Below are 21,195 nucleotides of genomic sequence, written 5' to 3'. Positions count from 1 at the left end.
ATTGTTTACACCAAAATACTTCCTTTGTGCTATCAGCTAGATACCCAACATGAACAGGGGACCACTGGATCCCAGCCCTGGTCTCTGTGCTCAACAGGTAAGAGATACAGCAAAGGTGTAACAACCCAGAATTGGAAGTTTGGGACTTCTCCAGTGTCTGCACTCAGGTCAGATGGACAACTATCCACACTTGCCAGGAGATACCGTTCTTTCCTCTGGCACTTAGAGCTAACAGTTCCCAACTAATCCTCACAGACTGACTGGAAACTTGCACTAATTCTTGTTTTCCCAAGGTTGTCATGGGTACTGGGTAGCTGGTACTACCCAAGTAGTAGTATTGTAGTAATGTCATGTGTGAACAACATTGTTTTGCTCTGTTATGCTTGAGAAAATAAAAATATCCTTACTGTATCACATTCATCCAAGTTCATTTTTACTTTTGACAAGTTCAAAAATGAATAAAGGACATTTGTCCTAAAAAGGAGAAACATAATATTTCTTATTACTAAATTGGGAGAGATTTATAAAGAAAAATTCAAAACTACTGAATTTAAATAGATTTTGATGACCTGCTCCTACAGAGTATCCAGGGCATCTAGGAGGTAGAAGACAAGAGGTTGAGGTCAACAGGCAGAAACAAGTTTTCAAAAATCCAGAAAGACTGACATGCACATGAATCAGGAAGGATAAAAGTGTACGACAAAAGGTAACAACAGTGACCAAGTTTCATACTTCTGATTAAACTAAGTACTAAGTAAATCATATCTGACGATCTTTATGTTCCTTCATTAAAGGTCTCTAAAATTTCATACATGATTTACTATAGATCCATTACTACTTGGTTGATGCGCTTGTGATATATCTTCTAAGGGATTCAAACACACACCTCTCTAATACATGCAGATTCTTGACCTGATTACAAACTATTAAGGAATAACCCAGAATAGTATGTATCATCAGTAAGCTCCTAAAAAATTGTCTTGAGATTGCCAATTAGCTCATGTAAGGAAGTTTTACTAATGAGAAAGGAGGTATGAGAGCTAACAACTGGCATTCAAATGGGTTAGCAAGTGCCTTCTGGGAACACAACTGGAACATTTTAAAACATGAATTTTATGGTACAGAAGACTCAATGGAATTAAGAGCACAAAACTGTTTGTTCTTGAACAAATCAAATTTAAAGAGGTGCTGTTTTGTAAATCACTTTCCAATACCATTTCAAAGAGAACCAAAATGTAAAGGTAATCTCTAATAATGTAATCAACTGCATCTTTATTATCTGATATGTTTTGGAAATGCTGTAATAACGTGACTTAAATCAGTGGAATATATGCAAAACAGAAAAAAGTACAATAGGCCTTTTCCCTGGAAACTCTGAAATCTTTGATTTACTCCTAAATGATATTATTTTTAAAAAGTATAAAGCGTTTTAAAGTACGTTTTTAATTGCTGTAACTGTAATGATACAAACTAATGATACAAAGCAGAAAACATTATAAATCAAATCTTTTCAATTTTATGCTAGCCTAGATTACTTTAAAAGCATTTTTATCTCTTTACAGAAACACAATTTTATTGATTCATTTACCAATAACATAAACCACGTTACCCTTAAGTTTTATTCAAGGTTTCCATCCAGAAGTATGTTATTTTAGCTATCTTACTTTTACTTAAAAAACAAAGACAACAATGCTGTGACGTGTGTTGCAGCACATTACGTTCAGCTCGAAGTCTGTGTGTGGCAGTTTTAGTACAGACTTTGGAACATAATTGTTTGCAAAAAGTTCTGAAATATCTGTGAAGTTCCCAAAATGCTTAGTATCTTACAGCAAAAAGCATCAGAAATGGTTCTCTCTCCATATGTAGGGCTATAGACATTCAACAAGTAAATTCAAAAGTCAGCCTTTTATGGCTCAGCCACAGAAGGGAATCATTCCTCTAGAGCACTATACCTGCCTTCAAGCAGTTTCTATCATGCCAGTGCTCACTATCTCAAATAGACTGTGACAGATTTACACAGCAGCACACAGAAAAAAAATGTTTTCCAGAACCTTTCAGCAGCACGCTGGCACACGAACAAACAAACATTAGTATATTAAACAAAAAGCAGATGGCTAGCATTAAAGCTTCATGTGTGAATGTTTCAAACATTTCCTACATGGCATGTGATACACAATAAACATCCAAAGTAATGCCTCAGTTCTTCATTGTACATGCAGCACAGCCATATAAAAGTTTCTACTTGTTTCATTCATATCCTCTTGACAGACTGTGCAGACAGCACGGGACTCCTGTGTGCTACAGGTTCAGTATCCTAACTTTCCAGTGCATTTGAAGCAACTTGCTCCTTTCTCACTAGAAAACTGCACAAGGAAATGATGCTGTGGGCCCTCCAGCAAGGACATAACATACATTTTTTCTTCACTGGACAGTGCAACACAGAGACACAACCCATCAAGGGCAGTATACATTCTGTCATTTAACTCTAGGCCTGTAGAAGTACATCGGATCACAGTTTTTGCCCATATTCTGAGCCAACACTGCTTTCATAATTCCCATTACAGTCTTTTTCATCTCTATGCCCCAAGGGTAATTGCTGAAGTTGCACTGCATGCAAAGACTGTGTCATCACTGATGCTTTGATTGCAGTCACGATTTACACCTATATGAAAACTTTGGTCTGAACTTTCCAGGAGAGGGGATACAAGACTATACCTCAAGGCATAAATGCCTTTTCCAAAGGAAATGTACCTCAGTATCTTTTTCCTTCCATGGCTCAACTACTGCTGATCCCTGGTGATAGCAAGAACCAGAGCTTTCATGGTGGGCGGTGTAATGACAAGCACACTCTTTAATAAGACTTCCCCCCTCACACCTCCACCACCCCTAACAAGGAGGCATATGCATGCTTTGCCATCCTTCTCTGGGACTGCACTGGGGTAGGACTGTTGAAATCTCCTCTTTTGAATGTGTCAGCCTGTGTTTCAGGGAGCACCAGTGACAGAGCAGGTCTACCCACCTACTCAGGCAGAGTCAGCATCTACGCTGCCCACTCATTTCTAAAACAGGGAGACGAATACTACTGGTATGCTATCTTCAAGAGACAATGAAGTGTTAATCAAACCTTAGTACTGTTATACAACATGCCAGTTTCATGTCACAGGTGAGAAAATTATGACATTCTCTGTTTAAGGCACAGGACGGTCACCAACCACAGCCACACGCACATCTTTAGAGATATTCCTGCAGGATTTAATGAAATACATAGGCAATGTACTGGCTGTGTTCCCTTATGCCTACTGCAATAGTTACAGTCAGATTAAAATTATGCAAAAAGAATAACACCACTGACTGAACTTTGGAAAAGAATTAATTCGGATGCTAACTTCCTGGCTTAAGTCCACTCTCTATATTACTGAAGGAATTATTACTACTTTTTCTATTTACCTTTCTTGGAAAATGACTCAAAAGAACTTGCAACAGTCCCTTCCCTTATTTCTTTGCCTTTCCATTGCTTTTTAGCAACATTGCACTTTTACCAAATTACATGCTTTCTTAAATTATCATGAGCTATATCAATTTTCTTCATGAAGTAGGAGGGACCAGCTGATCTTATAACAGTTGCCTCATTAAGATTTTGATTCCCTACAACCCCTGGAGAGCAAGTTTCCTCCTAGAGGAAGAACTGCATGTAAAAAGTCTCACCTGTTCTTAGGCTCAGCAAACGGAGATGATACATCTGGATCTGGATCCAAAATGTGGTCGATTTCTTTCTGCTTTTTTTCATACATCCTCTTTCTGTCTGTCAGCCCCTTGTTGTTATCAACCTGCGGGAAATCATAGTACCCCTTCCTCTTGGCTTTCAAGCGCAGCTTGTTGCGGTAATGTTCTATATCGGACTTCTGCTTCAAAGCCTTGTTCACCTAAAAGGCAAACAGACATTTAACGGGTGGTGCTGGGCTGACTACTTCCAAATGGTATTGTTAGAGCGTGTTTGATGCGCTTCGTGTGTCATTTTACAGAGCGCTTTTTGTACCACACCGTGCCATCTGTAAGCAGCGAGGAACTGCAAGTGAACAGAGTTGCTGCATTTTTTATGGCTTGGCAGATGGTTAAATAATTTTAGCCTAAAAACTATGTACCATCACAACAGTGACTCAGATACACCCACTGAAGAAAAACACTGATGATGATAGCCAACTGCTGTGACCCAAAGCTGTACTTGCCTTTGGGCACTACTGGGAGAACTCACTGATGAAAACTCTGGTAGGGTCCACGAAGTACTGAGACATCACCTCTGGCTAAACAAAACCTTAAATAAGTCATCACTGATGGCTGGGGAAGTATTCTAGTGAAATACCTATCATCACATGCTCTTCTTACTTGTATGGTTTTCTTACAAATCTGTTATGGGCCCCTGTCAGAGACATAATCATAAAATAAAAGGTTGTTTGGTCTGACCTGGTGTAGGTCAGGTTCCTATGGACATACCTAAGTATTAAGAAGATTTCCCTCCTGCTTAATATTGTCAGTTACATGAAAATTAGTAATTTACTTGGGATTTGTTCATTTCAGAGTCAAATTCTATAATCTTCTCACAACTTCCAAGATACTTATGTACAGGGGAGTGCACAGCTCCAGGAATGTCACTCACAGAAAATAGACGCTGAATTTGTTTAGAAACTGTGTGGCACATCCGGGCTTCATGCAAGTATGAAACAGAGCACAACAGACTGCTCTAAACCAGACCCACACAGGAAAGTGATGACACTATCTTTTACTGTGTTTCTGGCAGCAGCCCTCAGAGGTGTTTTTTAAACAGCATCAGGGAGATTCTGGCTGATTTGTAAATGACTGTTGGAGGGCAAGTTTGCAAACAAGAAACCTTTCTGGCTTGTCCCCGTCATGTTTAACAACTATATATAATCCTCAATCCTTCATTTAACAACTATATATAATCCTCAATCCTTCGTAAACGGACCATTCAACTAGATCTCATAAAAACATAAATAATCATACAAGTATTGGAGTCAAAGCATGGTTCTGTTCAGCACTGGGATCAGACACTTGTGCCATCACACCTTGTTCCCAAGACACATCTGTACCCTCTGTGCACAGGCTGGAGTGCAGACTAAGCAAAGCCAAGGTCCTGGTTTCATCCCTTCTTCCTTTGAATGAGATGTATTGCTCAGTATAGAAAGGTTAGCCTGGGACCCAGATGATCTACATATATTTCCAAGTTCAGCCTCAGAATTCACATGGACAAAGAACTTAGTCTGCTCTCTGCCTTTATTGCCTATTTTCTTAAAATGTTTATGATAAAAGAGAAGGATATTGAGAAGGCAGGAATACAGAAAGTTGCCTCTTCCAAGGTTACATGCATTCAAAGATGTATTATGAAAACAGATCTTAAATTCTCGGTCCCTGGAGCTCGTAATGCTAATGGGTCTTTATATAGTATCAGGCTGAAAAGTTCCTACCAGTCCTCAATTATAACAGGCTTAAGATTGTGCCACCTTTGGATGTAGCCAAGGAAATAACTGCAGACTTTATCAGGTGGTCCTTACCTCTCCATTAATGATGGCAGATTCCTGGCTCCTATCTGACGCAGCATGAACAGCAGGTAGTGCCACGGGTTTGATAGCTATCAGCTGTACTGATCCAGAAGAGGTGTCAAAGGGGTCAATGGCAGATTTGGCAATGTTATCAAAGAGAATGCCTCCTTCCTCTTCATCGCTGATAGGAACTAAAGCACATCAAACTTACTTAGCACAAAGACATTTACTTTTACCGCATGTTTAAAGATGAAATTCAGCAAGCACATGCTTTAGATTAATGTTACTCCGTACACTCCAGGAGCAGACCTGGGAGACATTTACACTGGAAAAAAATCCATTAGATTACAGCTAACATAACGTATTCGAACGATTACCTGGCATCATTCCCCCCACCAAAAAAAAAAAAAAAAAAAGGTTTATTTCCAATCTGCACTAATAAGATGAAAAGAAAAAGGTAAAGATGAATGACACAGAAAACTGAAACTGGCAATGAAACTCAAAGTACATCTTTTGCTAGGTTTCACATGGAAAAGATGTTACATGCACACACATGGAAGTGTCCCTGTGCCGAGGCATCAGTAGTTTCACCAGATCTAAGCAGACAATGCTTCTTTTTCAGTGTCTTAGAATGTAAAGCATGGTATTCTCAAAATTTAACAAATAAATCTACTGATTTGAGCAAATGCTTTAAATTCTAAAACTGCCATCTGTTTAAAATGAAAACACTACTGTTGTGTGTTAAAACATGCTGAAGAAACTAATGGCATCCAAGTTCATATTATTTTTTGGTTTGTAAAGCAGTATCTCCAGTGGCTGTAAAGTTAAACCACTAGATTTCTTGAGATAGGTGAAGGATTTGAAAATCTTTAAAATTAAATGGCATGGTGAAGCACCTTCACTTTCAGATTTCCATATAAATGGATAATTTTCACATACAGACAGACCCCTTCTACCCCAAATTGTGTTTGTAAACCTGCACTACCTTGTCAGCTGTAGAGTCTTAAACCTAACTTTATCCTCATTTTGGAATGAAAGAATTACTCGAAAGCCTGAGCACAAATGCTACGAAGAGATTCTTGCAAACATTTTTGAATAATTGTGCTATTAAAGGGAAGAATGTTTGCTCCGTCTCCTAACTGACAGGAAGAGAGATCCTCAGCTATAGAACAAAGTGGTCTGCTCTAAATTTACTTCCTCTGAAAATACACTCTGTTTTAATATTTAATCACTGCACAAATTACAATGGACTTGTATAAACTCAGCAGTTTAGACAGCCAATGATTTTGATAAGAAAATATTTGACAGCGGCAACAAAATATGAACCCACTGAGTAAGCTTATTATCTTCCTGTCTGTATTCAGCGCAGACTGGAGCTGACGCTTCTTGAGCTTTTGAGAACTGTATGGGCTAAATCACTGTGTCATTAAATATTGTCCCTCCGGCTTCCGGGGCCTGTCCAAATACGACAGAGAGCCTTTAGTCGGTCTGAAATCCCCTCGTTCCTTCTGGGGTTGTTCAAAGTCTCAATTTGTATGCTTGCAAAAGTGAGCAGATCACAAGCCTGGCTCATTGAAATTAATTGCCAGGCTCCCACTGACCACCATGCTGCCAGGGCTTCATACAGGCAAAATCAGATGAACAAAGAGATACTTGCCTATCACACACAGCACCTGAATAGGAAAGCATTTATACAGCAATGGCTATACAAGTGAAGCACACACATTCTTCCTTCTGGGTATCCTGAATCAGCTCAGTTCTCAGGAAAGTCACCAGCTGCAGTTTTGGAAGAGATTTTTTTTTCTGTAATTCACTACTGAAAGTTCCATGCTACTCTATCAGGGTACCTCAGTGGTGACAGGACTACTTCCAGGAGAGGAAATGGTTGTCTTAATTGTATTTTGCACAAGCAAAGATCATCTCTCCTGACTGCCACAACTCACCTGTGGCTCAAGTACGAAAAAGTCAGGGAATCACTTCTCCTTGGCTGCTGAGTCAGTGTTTGTTTAAATCAGGCATGTACAAAACCCCTGGAAGGTGGCTAAGCATCAACTTGCAAAACATGATTCTTTTCAAACATCTTCTGTGTTTCCTACTTCAAATAGAAAGCACCAAGAAGTGCAGCTCTTCCCACCCCAATGTGTCCTAGACACCAGAGTGCGGGTTGTCTCCTCAGACACTGTTTCAGGATCAGAAACCTGGAGGCTTGCGTAATCAACAGAATTCCTCTGGTTCTAAGACTCACTTAAGAAAAGAAAGAGGGGAGGGGAGGGGAGGGGAGGGGAGGGGACGAGAGGGGCGGGGAGGGGCGGGGCAGGGCAGGGCAGGGCAGGGCAGGGCAGGGCAGGGCAGGGCAGGGCAGGGCAGGGCAGGGCAGGGCAGAGAAGAGAAGAGAAGAGAAGAGAAGAGAAGAGAAGAGAAGAGAAGAGAAGAGAAGAGAAGAGAAGAGAAGAGAAGAGAAGAGAAGAGAAGAGAAGAGAAGAGAAGAGAAGAGAGAGAGAAGAGAAGAGAAGAGAAGAGAAGAGAAGAGAAGAGAAGAGAAGAGAAGAGAAGAGAAGAGAAGAGAAGAGAAGAGAAGAGAAGAGAAGAGAAGAGAAGAGAAGAGAAGAGAAGAGAAGAAGAGTCATGAATCACAGATGACAGCTACTTCTGATTTGGTACATTAACACAGAAGAGCACTCTCGGTATCTGCACTCTTATTTCTGAGCACATCTATATCTAGTATAGTGCTGTTTGCTTGGAAATAATAGCCAAATGGGACTAGAAATTGGAAGAATATTCCACCTTAGCTTACCATTTGTTCATTAAATGGCATTTACAATGTAAAAATAGTTTTTTTTCCATTGCCCTTTTTTCACTGAAGTGTGATAAAAGAATCTGTGATCTGCACTTACTGCCATGCTGCTTCAGTTTAGACTGGCAGTGAACCATAAGCAAGTACTACGAGAATTTTAATATTTGCTCCTATCTGTCTCTTTTGGGAAGAATTCACAGCTAGTGTTTCTGACAGAAGAACCACAGCCACTCCTAACCTTTAATGAACTGACCAAAGGAAGATCAACCCTTTGAATACCTCAGCTGGATGGTCACAGGAAATTTAAGCAAACTGTCCAGATGTTCTGTGCAGTCACTCACCATAAGCACACTTGCTTATTATAATTAGCAATACATAACTAAAGTGATGTTTTTAATTTCTTCTCTTGAGCAGATGCATACAACCATTTTCATAGCTTCACTGCTCCTCCAGCTATGGATTGCACTGTGTGCATGCACACATAGTGAGACTTAAAAGTTTAGTGGAAGAAAATGGCAAAAAAAAAACACCTACTTAATCACCTACTTAACAGCAATTTACCCTCTTTGAAATATCTCATGCTAGATATCTCCTGCCACTTAATCCACTGAGATTGAATTACTCTTCCTAATCTTTCTGTGACTGAAGTACATTAAGATATATCCAGAGCAATCATTTATTCAGGTTGAGTGACAATTGTAAAGAAGATCAGCACGACTGGGTTTTTGGAGATCAGGACCATCACTGAAGGTTCATCTCCACATTACTTCAGCTCTTAGTATAAAAAATTTTCTAGATTAATGCTGCTTAAGGCATGCTACAGTCTTCACTTTCAGTGTAGCTCTGCACTGTTTCCAGAAGGTGATGCCAGCAGATGGTGCTACCCACTCGTGCCACTGTTGCTGCAGCTGGTGGAGAAGCTGCTGTGAAGCTGTAGCTCTGAACGTTTCAGAAAAAGTAACCAGCTGGGATATCCTGTTTTTCATCTATTTGTTAATTTATGTAAGAAATAAAAAAATTACTTTTGTCAGCCTAAAATCCTATGAAGGACCCAGAAGATTTCTTCTGTCCTTCCTTTCTCTCTCTCCAGCTTGTCTTTCCTACCCTGTCCAAAATCAAAATACATTGGAAGAGAGAAAAAGAGGACTGAAATATATACCTTAAAAAAAAAAAAAAGGGAGGAAATTTAAATTATCTGTGGACCAGGTAATTACCAGCAAAATACCTGAAAGAAAAAAGTGAGCTGTCCTGCTCAGAAGCAAACATTTCACTGACTCTGGAATCCTCAGAAAAAGAATGACATTTTCAGAGAAAAACATGGAAAACCAATAGCTGGGAAACATTTGCAAGCAGGCAGACATGCACTGCCTCTTCTTAGATTGTTCAATGTAGCACTAAAATTTACTTTGTATGAAGCAAATGTGAACATTATAACCATACCTACAGTATGCAATCAATTCTCTGAGTAATGAAAGGGCTTAAAATAATAGGAAAGCAAGTAAATTATATTAAATGAAAAGCCTAAGTTTGACAAAGCAAACTATGTTACAGATCTAAGAAAATCATTAGTTTAAGTATTTCAACACTGCATTGAAGTATTTCAAACAAAAACTCTGACCACTGAATGTGAATTAAATTAATAGTGGGAAAATAATTTTCATTTTAGAGAAGCTCTCTATATATAGAAAAAAAACTAGAAAATTTCTAAATCATCTAAATCATTCTATTTGTCAACTATCTCCAGAAAGATATGAACAAGAGTTGTTAGCAATAAATAAATGGATGTTCCTGAAGGAGTTTATAAGCCTATAAGTAAAATACAAGTTTCCTAAAATCAATATCCAAACCTATTTGGACTGAAATACCTCTGTATAAGATACTGTGATGTAACAGAGTACTTACTTGTGTAAACACACATCGCATTTCCAATACACACCCAACTGTCAGATAGTGCGATTCTTTGCCTTTCAGGAACACCACAAACATTACATTTTCAGAGGAGACAGCTTACAGACTAGTAGAGGAAGCTCACACTTTCTCCTGGACATTATTTTCTGACATGCAAGGTCTCCTAAAGGCCAGGCCACATGTCTTAGGTGTTGCAGTCCTGGGTTTGGCTGGGATCCTGAAACAGGAGTTACCTGAGCAGGTGGCTTGAGCTCTCTAAACTGACATTTGAAGGGTGTTTTTTTTATGATACTGTACACATAGGATGTCTACTCTTCTGTTTGCTGTTTGCTTTGTTCGGTTTCAATGAATGTGTCTTGTCCTTATAAAGGGAAGCAAAGATCTATCTTTCTCTGGTTACATCTCCTCATCCAACCAAGTTTGTCTCATTTATTTAAATACTGAAGTCTTTCAAAAGGAGACCACGTATTTCATAACATTTGTACAGAATCCATCAGACCATTTTCTTGGCTGGCACATCTGTAATACCATCACAGGCATGTTTAATAATTAAAATAATGATTTAACTGACAAGGTTGATGATGATACAAAGAAGACAGATAAGGCAGTCATGAGCACCTATAACAGAAGCCCTGTTTTTAAGAAAGTAGTGCTCTATGAGCTTTAAAGCTTTGCAGAAGTATTTTCCCTACGTACAAGAAAACCACACATTTGTCTTCTTCAGTGCTGGCATAGTAGTGAAAGAGCATAACCATTCAGACTGCCACTGGATCTGATAGCATGAGCACTCTTAGTATCACTGCTTGGTTGAAAAATGCTGTCACACTTGATTAAGTGGCAAAATAAAGCTCATCCACAGAGGAAGGCAAACTTGAATTAAGAAATATTTAATTGCACAACCACCTACTGATCTCAGTTCCTTCAGAAGTATGCTGCAACAGGCACCTTAGCAGCATGGGAAAGGTATTTTCATGCCCTGAGAAAAGCAGTCAAAAAGACTGTTGCTTTTTCGTTTTTCTGTTTTGTTTTGTTTTGTTTTTTTTAAATAATACAATCTGGCTTAGCCACAGTGACCAAAAAAGAAGTCAAACAGAAGATATTTTCCATTTACTCTGTGCAAGTTCTGCTGTGCTTGTGAACACATCCAAAGACCCCATAGCACATTACAGGCAACTCAGAGGTGCTGCTTTTGCAAGAGTGTGAAAAGGCTCAGAAACATGCACAGAAGTTCACAGAATAGATTATAACACTTGGCTGCCTCTTGCAAACCAAAAAAAAAAAAAAAAAAACCAAGCGGAAAAAGCAGAAGGAAACGGTATAGGCTACATTTGAAGAAACAAGGGGTTTACTGTCACTAGCAGAGTAATAGCACACAATATTTAAAACAAACTAAACAAACTCCTCTAGAGTCACAAGACAGCCTACCTAGTTAGATTAGATTAGGAAGCCAATAATAAAGGACCAAAAACTGGCAAGACTTTTCCATCTTAACTTGCATTTCAGCCCACCCAGCACAGAAAAGGCAGCCCTGGATGATTCTTAGAATATGTCAGGTCTTCAAGATAACTCTGTGTCAAAGCTGACTGCTGCATCACTGCTGCTGGATTCAATCGCTGTTGCCATATTTCATTTTAATTTGAGTCACTGCAGACAACTGCTCAGAAATTCTGAAAAGCTGGATCTGACACTGAGCCACATCAGACAGTGAAAACTGGTGGCCAACACTTCTGTAGAATAAAGGAAGCGGTGTATCATAGCTTGGTGGAGTTACATCCAAAGATCCTTTTGATGTTAGCTAAGCTAATAATACAGTCAAGTTTCCTCCCCAGAACTTTTTCCTACAGACATCTGGTTTTCAGAGATCTCAATCAGATGAGCTACAAAGAACAGAAGGAAAAAAATTAAAAATTTATATGACAGCTTCTGCCCAGACAGAGAAAATTCTATAGTCTTAGAACCTTCTTATATCTTAAAAAGGAGTGAGGTCCTTGACTGAACTACTTCTGAGAAGTTACAGCTAATTTTAAAGACAATGTCCAAATGCTTGGAAGATGAGAAGCATTCCAGTTGGCATTCCTAGGAGGAGGAATAAAAGGTTTCTTACACAAGAAGTTTGACCCCTTCTGAATGCTGCTTGTGAATATTCCTGTGATACATGTCCTTTTATGCTGATGAGGTTCTAGTATAAACCTGGGCTCGACTATACGACTTCCCAACCCAAAAGGTATAGAAGCTCAAGAACTGCTAGCAAACTAAAGCTTTCCACCTTGTTAACATCCTATTACTCTTCTTTTCTTTTCTCTTCTTTTCCCCTCAAAACAAGCAAGCAATCACACACTCCCAAAGACGCTAGTGGGAAGGTTGCAAGATCAAGCACTCAAAGTTTGGACAAAACAGCCTGGATAACGTTTGCTTGCTTCATTTTGTGAGGAGCTCATGAAAGGAAAGGTTTTATTGTAGATTGATATAGTTCTTTAAGCCCATGTGGGTTCAGCATTTGTTTCTCCCTGAACAATGTTAGGCACCTAGGCACCGGAAAAACAGTAGCTGAAGTGCTAACGTCCTGCTGTTCTCTCCCACACTCTCATAAATCTGTCTCAGAAACTGCTAGTACCTCTGTTGGCCAATTCATTCATTTCACAGTCTTCTAACATACGCAATTGGGCACTTTTAAAAAAATGTTATAATTCTTTTTAAGTGCCCAAAGTAAGTGAAAGCACAACTCACTAACTTTTAGAAATGAAACCTCCTACTAAAACATTAATAAATGTTTTGCAAGAAAAACAAAAGGGAAAAAATGTAATTATCTTTCCAAAATGTATCACTATCATAATACAAATAGATATTTTCTTCTTGTTTTATCTAAAAATAAGGCTCAGCTGAAGAGTTCTCCTGCTCCTCCAAAACACCAGGTGCAAGCCAAGCTTGTCAGCCTATGGTGGTTTCACATCGGTTGCTCTCAGCCCTGACATACTCTGTTTGGAGTCAATTTTGATACAAGCCATACAGAGTTTATGTACTGAGGTAACATCCAGTGCTGTCATTTTTCTGTGTAACTAAATGTCAGCGAGAAATAGAATCTAAAATTGGTCTGTAACTATGGCAACTAATGAGCCATTCTAACTTGGAGTCCCCAAATCAAACATGTGACCATCAAGGGATTCATTCCAGTTTTAAGAGGCTGCTTTTCAGAGAAAAAAAACATGCAGCTTCTTTTGCTGACATGTGTATTTGAGGTGTCAGCCTACAATCAGGCTACAGAGCTGGAGTAGGTTCAGACAAACAGCTAAGAGAAAAACAGCTTCTTTCTTGAACTGGAAGGAAAAACAGCCAAAATATTCTCCCGATGCTGATCACGCTGGGTAGAGATAATACCTTGCAGAAAGAACAAAGTACCGGAGATGATAACAGCATTTGAAATCATAGCACTGGGAAACAAAGCGTAAGCTCAGTGATGAAAAGTAAAGGGTGCCTTGATTTTTATTTATTTATTTATTTTTAATTTCTGCTTCAACAGGCATTTGGTATGACACAACTCAAAAGTCAAAACCACATCTGTAAATGCATATAAGAATAAATGTGAGGCCAGTTCTGTAATTCTGGTAAGGGCATGGCCATTTTATTTCCCATGACCAAGTCTTCCTTCTGAGAAGTGGTTCTAAAAGGGTTGTATCAGTAAACTCTCTTAAACATATGAAAGATATTGAAAGATATGCTTCCACCTAAAAAAAAAAAACCAACCATCTCCTTACCAGTATTTACTCCCCTTTGTATCGTTTCCTAGAAACTACCAAGTGCCACGAAAATGAAGTTCCTCTAGCAGTAGCTGAAGTCCCCTACCAGGGCTCTGCAATAAGTGTGTTTCATGCACAGGTTCCTTCAAAGTCCTTGAAAGTCAAGATGATCAGGTGGCAAGAGCTTATCTTTCTCCTATTTTGTATAGAAGTTATACTATTACATTTTAAACACAAATCCTGCTCTTCCATTCTGCCATTGGAAGTTCAAGATCTTACTGCCAGCATGTGGTAGGAACCAAGGACAAGAATCCATAGCATGAATGGAGTACGCACTAAAGATGTTTGCTCTATGTTGCTAGAAATCATGTAGCTCTTTTGCTTCCCCTTACAAGAAGCACCTGAACCATATTAAATATCATCACCACTCAGGCTTTTTTTTCCCAGAAGAGAGAGAAGGTAAAATAAACGAGTAAAGAAAGTAGTTATTAGTTTTCCAGCAGAATTTGAAAGTACATAGTTATTGTTATCAAATAAAGTAGAAGCTAAAATGAAATTAAGATTTAAAATAAAGAGTTAGGATTTGCACATATGATATTGAAAGGTTTCTTTAAACAGCAAGTGTATGTTCTACAAATGCAGTACAGTCCAGATCAGAAGACAGGATGGTAGGTGTTAGTCAGACTTTTAACAACAAATTTCATGTTCTTACCAATTTTCTTTGAAGATTTAAAACCTAACAAAACAAAACAAAAAATACCGTTGCTAAATTATTTTGCCAACATGTGTAAACATTACCTAACAGTGGTTTTGAACCTTGGTTTTCTTGGGTTAAAAAATAAATAAATAAATCATAAATGTCATTGTCTTGTAAAAGAAGCTTCATTTTAAACATTAAAATATATATTTACGATCATAAAAAAATAAAAAATAAATATTTTAATCCTGATTACAAAGGAAAGACCTCTTTGAGATAGCCCAATAAGAATACTTATTGTTACGGGACTGGAGCAATCAGTAAAGTCATAGATACATCAGGAGAAAGCATTACATTTAGCAAACACATTAACAAAAGAAAGTGAACAAAATTTTTCTGTGAATCTGCAAATCACGGATTTAAATCCGTAAAGCTGATTTAAAAACAGAACACTACAGTTATATCAATTTTATGGTCCCCACAAGATGTAGTGCTGTACGGTACATGTATGGAAAGAGCAGAGGACACAAAAAGTGCAGTATGATTTACTGTATAGGACAAGGGTCATCTCTGGTGCTTTGTATTTGTCTCTACATTGCACTGTATTTTTGCTAAAGCAGCAAAGCCCTTCTTTGCATGACACTTTAGTATTAGACATAGTGATCGTCACGAGATGACAATGTCACACGAGGACTGCCATCAGCATGTTCTGCAGAGGCTGCCCAGTAGATTTACTGGAGAAAGGAGAAGAGATCTAAACTAAGTTTTTCTCTTTACCCGAATCCTCGCTTCCAAACTTGTATTTTTAACAAAGAAGAATTACAGATTTGTATTCGTGACATAACTTGATGAGGCCACATGTAGCCTAATTCCCTCCCTTTAACAGGAAGTGATCAACTGGGTCAAGCACAGTGTTTTCTATTCATACAGAAAATGTGACCGTGGAAGCGAAGCTGTAACTCATGAGAAATAAGCAGAGAGATGGACAAAAGAAAAAAGCAAGGAAGAAAGGGGATTTGATCCAGCTCTCATCAGATGTTCCTGATACATCTCAAATCACAAGTCACCACCATCAACCAAGGGCTTGAAAAAAACACCCAGCATAGCATCCTAGGTGCATCAGAAAAAGCTGTCAGTAAGTGTTAGTAACAAAAAGGTATGATGAGGAGTATTAGAAATGGGAAGTTAAAGCTCTGGACGTCTCACATGTTTCTCACCAAGTAATTCACCTTCATCAGGTCTGGGCTCAGCAACGGTAGTAATAGAAATGAATATACTACACAAAAATAAATGTAAAGCCAGACCACCTACTAAGCATCATCATGTCTTCATTAGTTTACTGGCTTAAAATAAATAAATAAACAATCACAGAAAACTTGCAAAGGCCCGTGCATAGTAAGTAAACACCATACTGTTTTGTGTGAAGTCGACAAATAGTTATAGCAGTAAAAAAAGTAAAACCAGCTATAAACAGAAAATGCCTGAAGGACAGCTAAAGGCATAGGAAGATGGCTTTAACACAGCTAGTGGCAGGGTGGGTACCACAATAGGGCGGCTGCAAGCAGCTTTCACCAGGAAACGCTTCTCACCATTTCTCTTCCTTCCTTCGTCTTTTGTCACTTTTTGTGGTGCCATTACTTTCTGCGGGGAGCTCCGGCTGGAGCTGGGCTTTCCCGACTCGTTGCTGATGATGGAGCCGTTCTGACTCGGGGACCGGCTGCAAGTAACCATAGCAACAAGAGAGGCTGTAAGCTCTTCTCCACAAACCTCATTTCAAGGTTATTTCATTTGTACAGTTTGCACCACTGAGTTTTCAAGTCTGATTTTGTACCAGAATGAGACGGAATACAAACAGCGTGCACAAACACAGAAAAGCAGGCACAGACCGACAGCGTGAGACCACTGCTTCTCCATTAGAGCAGCACTGATAAGCATCTTAAGTGACATCAAAAGCAGCCACTTCTCATGCACAGCCCCCACAATATCAGAAGCAGTACTGCAGAGGACAAAAACTCCTGTTATTAATTCAGTGACATTTATAGAGCTAAAATAAAGCAGACCCTTGTTTTTATAAATGTGGCTAAACTAATTCCTTTATTATTTAGCCTGCATTTACACACCTCTATTTTCTCAGCCGTAATGCAAAACTATGTACTCACTTTACGTGTATGCACACACAATGTGATAAGAAAATTCTTTTTTCCTTTTTGCACATAACACAGTTTAGCCAGCACCATTATCTGCTGAAATTCCTTAAAAAAAAACTTGTTTTACTCAGGCATGGCATATCCTTACACTGAAAGTGCCCCCGCGCAGTGTGAGGAGGGAGGGCAGAGCAGACCCACCACAAGTGTTTGATCTCAGTGAGGAGCTCCCCTTACTCAGACCAGACATGGTCCGAGTGCACCTTGGGGCTGCTTTGGGAGCCAGCTCTCAGCAGCAGTTCTCTCCTTTTTGGGGTGGGCAGATTATTCAGTCTTAATGCACAAATTGAGAAAAGCAGGCCAAAGTAGAAGGTAGGAAATTTGGTTCTACTCCAGGTGCCTGGTGTCACATTGCTTCTAGACTTGAAACTTGCCACAACAGGAATGAAAGCAACCTACAGGACTTGTGTAGTTCCTCGTGCACCTATCTGCAATTAATCACTCCCAATTGGCACGGTAAATGAAAGGATAATGTAAACAGGCTGCATCTCAGGAAAAAAAAATGGCCTTAGTTAGTCAAGAGGACTTGCATTTACAGAGAGAAATCAAATCAATGTCTACTGCTGTCACAATGGCTTTGTATCCGGAAAATGGTACCAAAACAAAACAACTGTGAAGACCATCCTGCAAATTATTGCTGATACTGTATTACCAGCTTGAAACATTCATTTACCTCCAGTTCTGACTGTCCTGTCTGGGGTCAATAAAGATCATTTACTGTGGTCAGAACAGGAAGGGACAAGTATGAGAAAGTAATTCCTAGGGACTCTCTTGAGGATATGCTAGACGGAAATACATATAATTTGACACAGGCTCTTTCCAGATCCATGAATTTAAGAAAACTCAGCATGCAGTCCACCTCATCTCAACTTGTGGATTTTCTTGTGAAATTCTATTGAGAATAAACATTCTTGAAAAGTAGAATTTCTCCCCTATAGACCCATCTGTCACTGCTAATGAACAGTCCCAGTAAATACATGATGCCAGGTACAGACTAATACCTGAGGAAAAGCTGCTCTGCTTGGGAACACGGAAAAGAAACAAGTACAGATAGCTTGCACCATGATTTCTGCTGCCACTAAGCTAAATATTCATCATTTTTCAGTGACCATCATATTTATTATCTTTTAAGTTTCCATTGGTAATAATATCAGAGAATGTATACTGACCAGTTACCAGCCACTTCACACTTCATAGCAGTCTGATTTAAATTGACCTTTCCAGACTGCTGAGTAACCAGGACCAAAGAGCAGATACATAAAGGTCAAGAAATATTTCTTCATCTTAAGAAACCATTAAGTTCCATCCCCAGACACAGCTCATGGGAATGAAAAGAGACTAAATTTCTGCATGTTCTCACTTACTCAAGTAATCACCCCAAAGGAGGCAAAACTAACTCTGTAGTACTGTTTGCTTAGGAAGGTACCACAGAAGTACCACAGGCTCAATACATTTTTATAAACAGGGTAACGTTCCTGTGAACTCCTGAATCAAGTGTGCTAACCAACATTTGCTTAAAAAATGGGCAGATTAAGTGGAGGGGGATTTCTACACTCATTCCAAGGACTGAGCAAGGTGCCTAAGCACTTTTTTTAGACAATTAACTAATAGGGCTGCCTTACGTTTTTTTGTGTGTATTTCCACATGGCTTTGAAAAGACTTAAAACATTTTACAAAACAGTTTGTGTTATTAACTGAATTAACTGTGGTAGCACAGCACCAGCAGGTGAAGCTGGTATAACAGTGATCTTCCATTTGCAATTTTACCAGAGAACAGAAGACCGACAGGCACAAAGTCCACTTTGGTTCACACTGAGTGTAAAATCTGATCTTCATGGTTTGAGTGATTTATGGCATGAACAACACACCGCTGACATTAAAAGGACAGAATAACAGTTTACATGCAAAGCAACTACAGTAACCATAGGAATTCTCACCTGGCTTACTCTTCTCTTTTTATACTACCTCCAAATAGTATTGCAGATGATTTACTGTACAACTAGACAAACATACCAAACCTAACATGCCAGCTCAGTAGCCTTCTGTTTCCCTTCTTCTGTAGGGAAAACCTCAGTGTATGACCAATGAGAAGGTCCACCCCTCCAAGAAGTGCAGCAACACCAGGTGCTCCAGCCCCATGCTGCATGGGCTGGCACCTCCCACAGCTGCAGATAGCCTCAGTGTCTTTCTGTGACAGCATACAGGAATGTTGTACTGAGTTTTCCAAGCTTTTCTGTTACTCTTACAGGGCAAATATCATTGTGCATTGACACGTACAAAATGAGGTGACTCATCTATGAAGATTTAATTTTCTATAGAATTTCTCTGCTATAAACACATAACCTTCTTTTGTGTAATCAAATCCCTCCAAGAGGCAAGGACTCTAATGCCTGTGAACTAGAAAACAACTGTTGCCTCTACTCATGCTGTTTACAGCATGGTTTTGTTTTCCTCTCTTCCCTTCAGTATCATTCTTCAGCAGTGGCAGTAAAAAGTTGATGATCCTCTGCTCCAAATTAATCTCAAGGACAACAGGTCAAGGAAAATTGGACTTCAAACATGCAAAACACCTGAGGTAAAGGTATAATCTACTTTCCTTGCCTGTCATGACTGAGACAAGAAATACTGACCTAATAGTTTCTGTGAGGATGATTCAGGGTAGACCTCAGCTAAAACTTTATAATGAGAAAGGTAGCAAAGAACAGATTCTTGAAGAAACTATGATGATCCCACCACCGGAAGACTTTAAAGAAATTTAGATAAAGTTCAGGCAGGGGTATCTTTGACAATGCAGTGGAGAAGAGGAAGGGCCAGGTAACTTCCCGGGGAGCTTCTTATCTGTGTTCCTACAACCCTGTAGACTTTGAAGAAACTGCAAACCTGAGAAACTTTACTCTAGACAGTGATGCCATCTAGTCTGCTCTAACATTCCTGAAAGTTTTTCTGCTGTAGATATTTTGAATCTAGAGGTCTTGCTTTAATGACATAATTCAGTGGATGTTTAGGGTTTGCTCTTCAGCTAATGAAGACATTGGGTCCAATTCTGGACTGATGTTGTCTGTCAGTGGAGCTACAGCAATTTACAATTGCAGAAGTCCTGCCTTTTGCTTCATTTGAGAAATGACCAGTGTTCATGCTCCAGATCCACTGTTTATTTCAGGTTCATTGCTTGTACAATGCCAGAGTGCACAAGAGAGCCACTTCCTATTTACCTCCTCTACACATGTACAACCTGTGAAGATCTCACTTTATTTTATCTTGTATTTTGCAGCAATCGTACCCATCCAGTGCAGACAAATGTTATGCCAAGAATATATTGCGGAGGAACCATCTGTCACACACGGAGCGTGGGTGCCAAACCTTACAGTTTTTCCCAAGCAACTGGCAGCATGTACCCCATTCCATCCCTCTGCAGAAACAGGTAACTCCATACCTTTTCCTTGTTTCATTGGATTGGGCAGTTTTAATGGTGCTCCCATCCTGAGTAATTTCTCTCTCCTGGGAGGCAGGAGCATCTCTCACTGCAAGTGGAAGTACGACAGTCTCCTGAGTTACAGGCAAAACTTCATCTTCAGCTCCCTGCTGACCTAAGTGTTGTTTGGCGTAATCGAAGCCTTGTACTGGCTGAAAAAAAAAAAAAAAGTGGGCAAAAAAAGTTTCCAGCATGTGTCATATGTTAATACAAAATTTCCAACTGAATATATAATTTCCTCTATCCTTTAACTTCTTTAATTAAATAAACTAGAGGTAAAAATGTGTAGATTACAATATGAATGCCCAACAAAGCAATTTTTCTGATGAGATCTCCATTCCATGTATTTTAAACATGATTAATTAGAACTAAATTGATCTTGGCTAACCTTTCTTTCGCTGCCTTAACACCCCCAGCAATTCCTCTGACAGACAAAGGAAAAATGAAAACAAAAAAGAAGATATTAGGAAGGAGAAAAATAAGACCATACAGAAAATGGAAAACTTTGTCTATGAAAAAATCTTGTGTTTCCAAAGGAGGTGGGAGTAATTTATTCCAGATCAAGACAAAGCAAAATAGGCACAAATAGAAGTTTCATGGGCAAATTTTTCCCCAAAAAAGATCCTTTTCAGAACAGTGAAATTACATTCCCCCTGGCTTGTAAGTTGCCTACTGAGAAGGTTCTTATTGATTTCACTTGTTTCTCTTGGGAAGTGGCATTCACAAGAGGCTTGCAGCCCAGCATCTGAGGGCTGCGTGCCCAGGCTCTTCTAGCCTGAAGCCACGGCTGTGCTTTTCCTGCTGCCTCTGCAAGCAAAAAGCAGAAATGAC

General features: G+C 39.2%; 1 protein-coding gene across 1 annotated transcript in view; it reads right to left on the bottom strand.

Moving 5' to 3' along the window:
• The window catches only part of KIAA1549L (KIAA1549 like), a gene marked incomplete at its 5' end in the record, with an annotated part of 125,276 nt that overhangs the window by 25,056 nt on the left and 79,025 nt on the right, over positions 1-21,195 (bottom strand). Inside the window, 5 exons of the mRNA XM_040558181.1 lie at positions 3,706-3,923; positions 5,568-5,746; positions 14,704-14,727; positions 16,278-16,405; positions 20,326-20,516. Of these exons, the coding sequence (XP_040414115.1) occupies positions 3,706-3,923; positions 5,568-5,746; positions 14,704-14,727; positions 16,278-16,405; positions 20,326-20,516 (740 nt within the window). The remainder of the gene's footprint in view (positions 1-3,705; positions 3,924-5,567; positions 5,747-14,703; positions 14,728-16,277; positions 16,406-20,325; positions 20,517-21,195) is intronic.

Source organism: Cygnus olor, chromosome 5 (genome assembly GCF_009769625.2).
Source record: "Cygnus olor isolate bCygOlo1 chromosome 5, bCygOlo1.pri.v2, whole genome shotgun sequence".
NCBI lineage: Eukaryota > Metazoa > Chordata > Aves > Anseriformes > Anatidae > Cygnus > Cygnus olor.
Note: the sequence above shows the minus strand (reverse complement) of the source record. Positions and strands in the feature narration are given on the sequence as shown.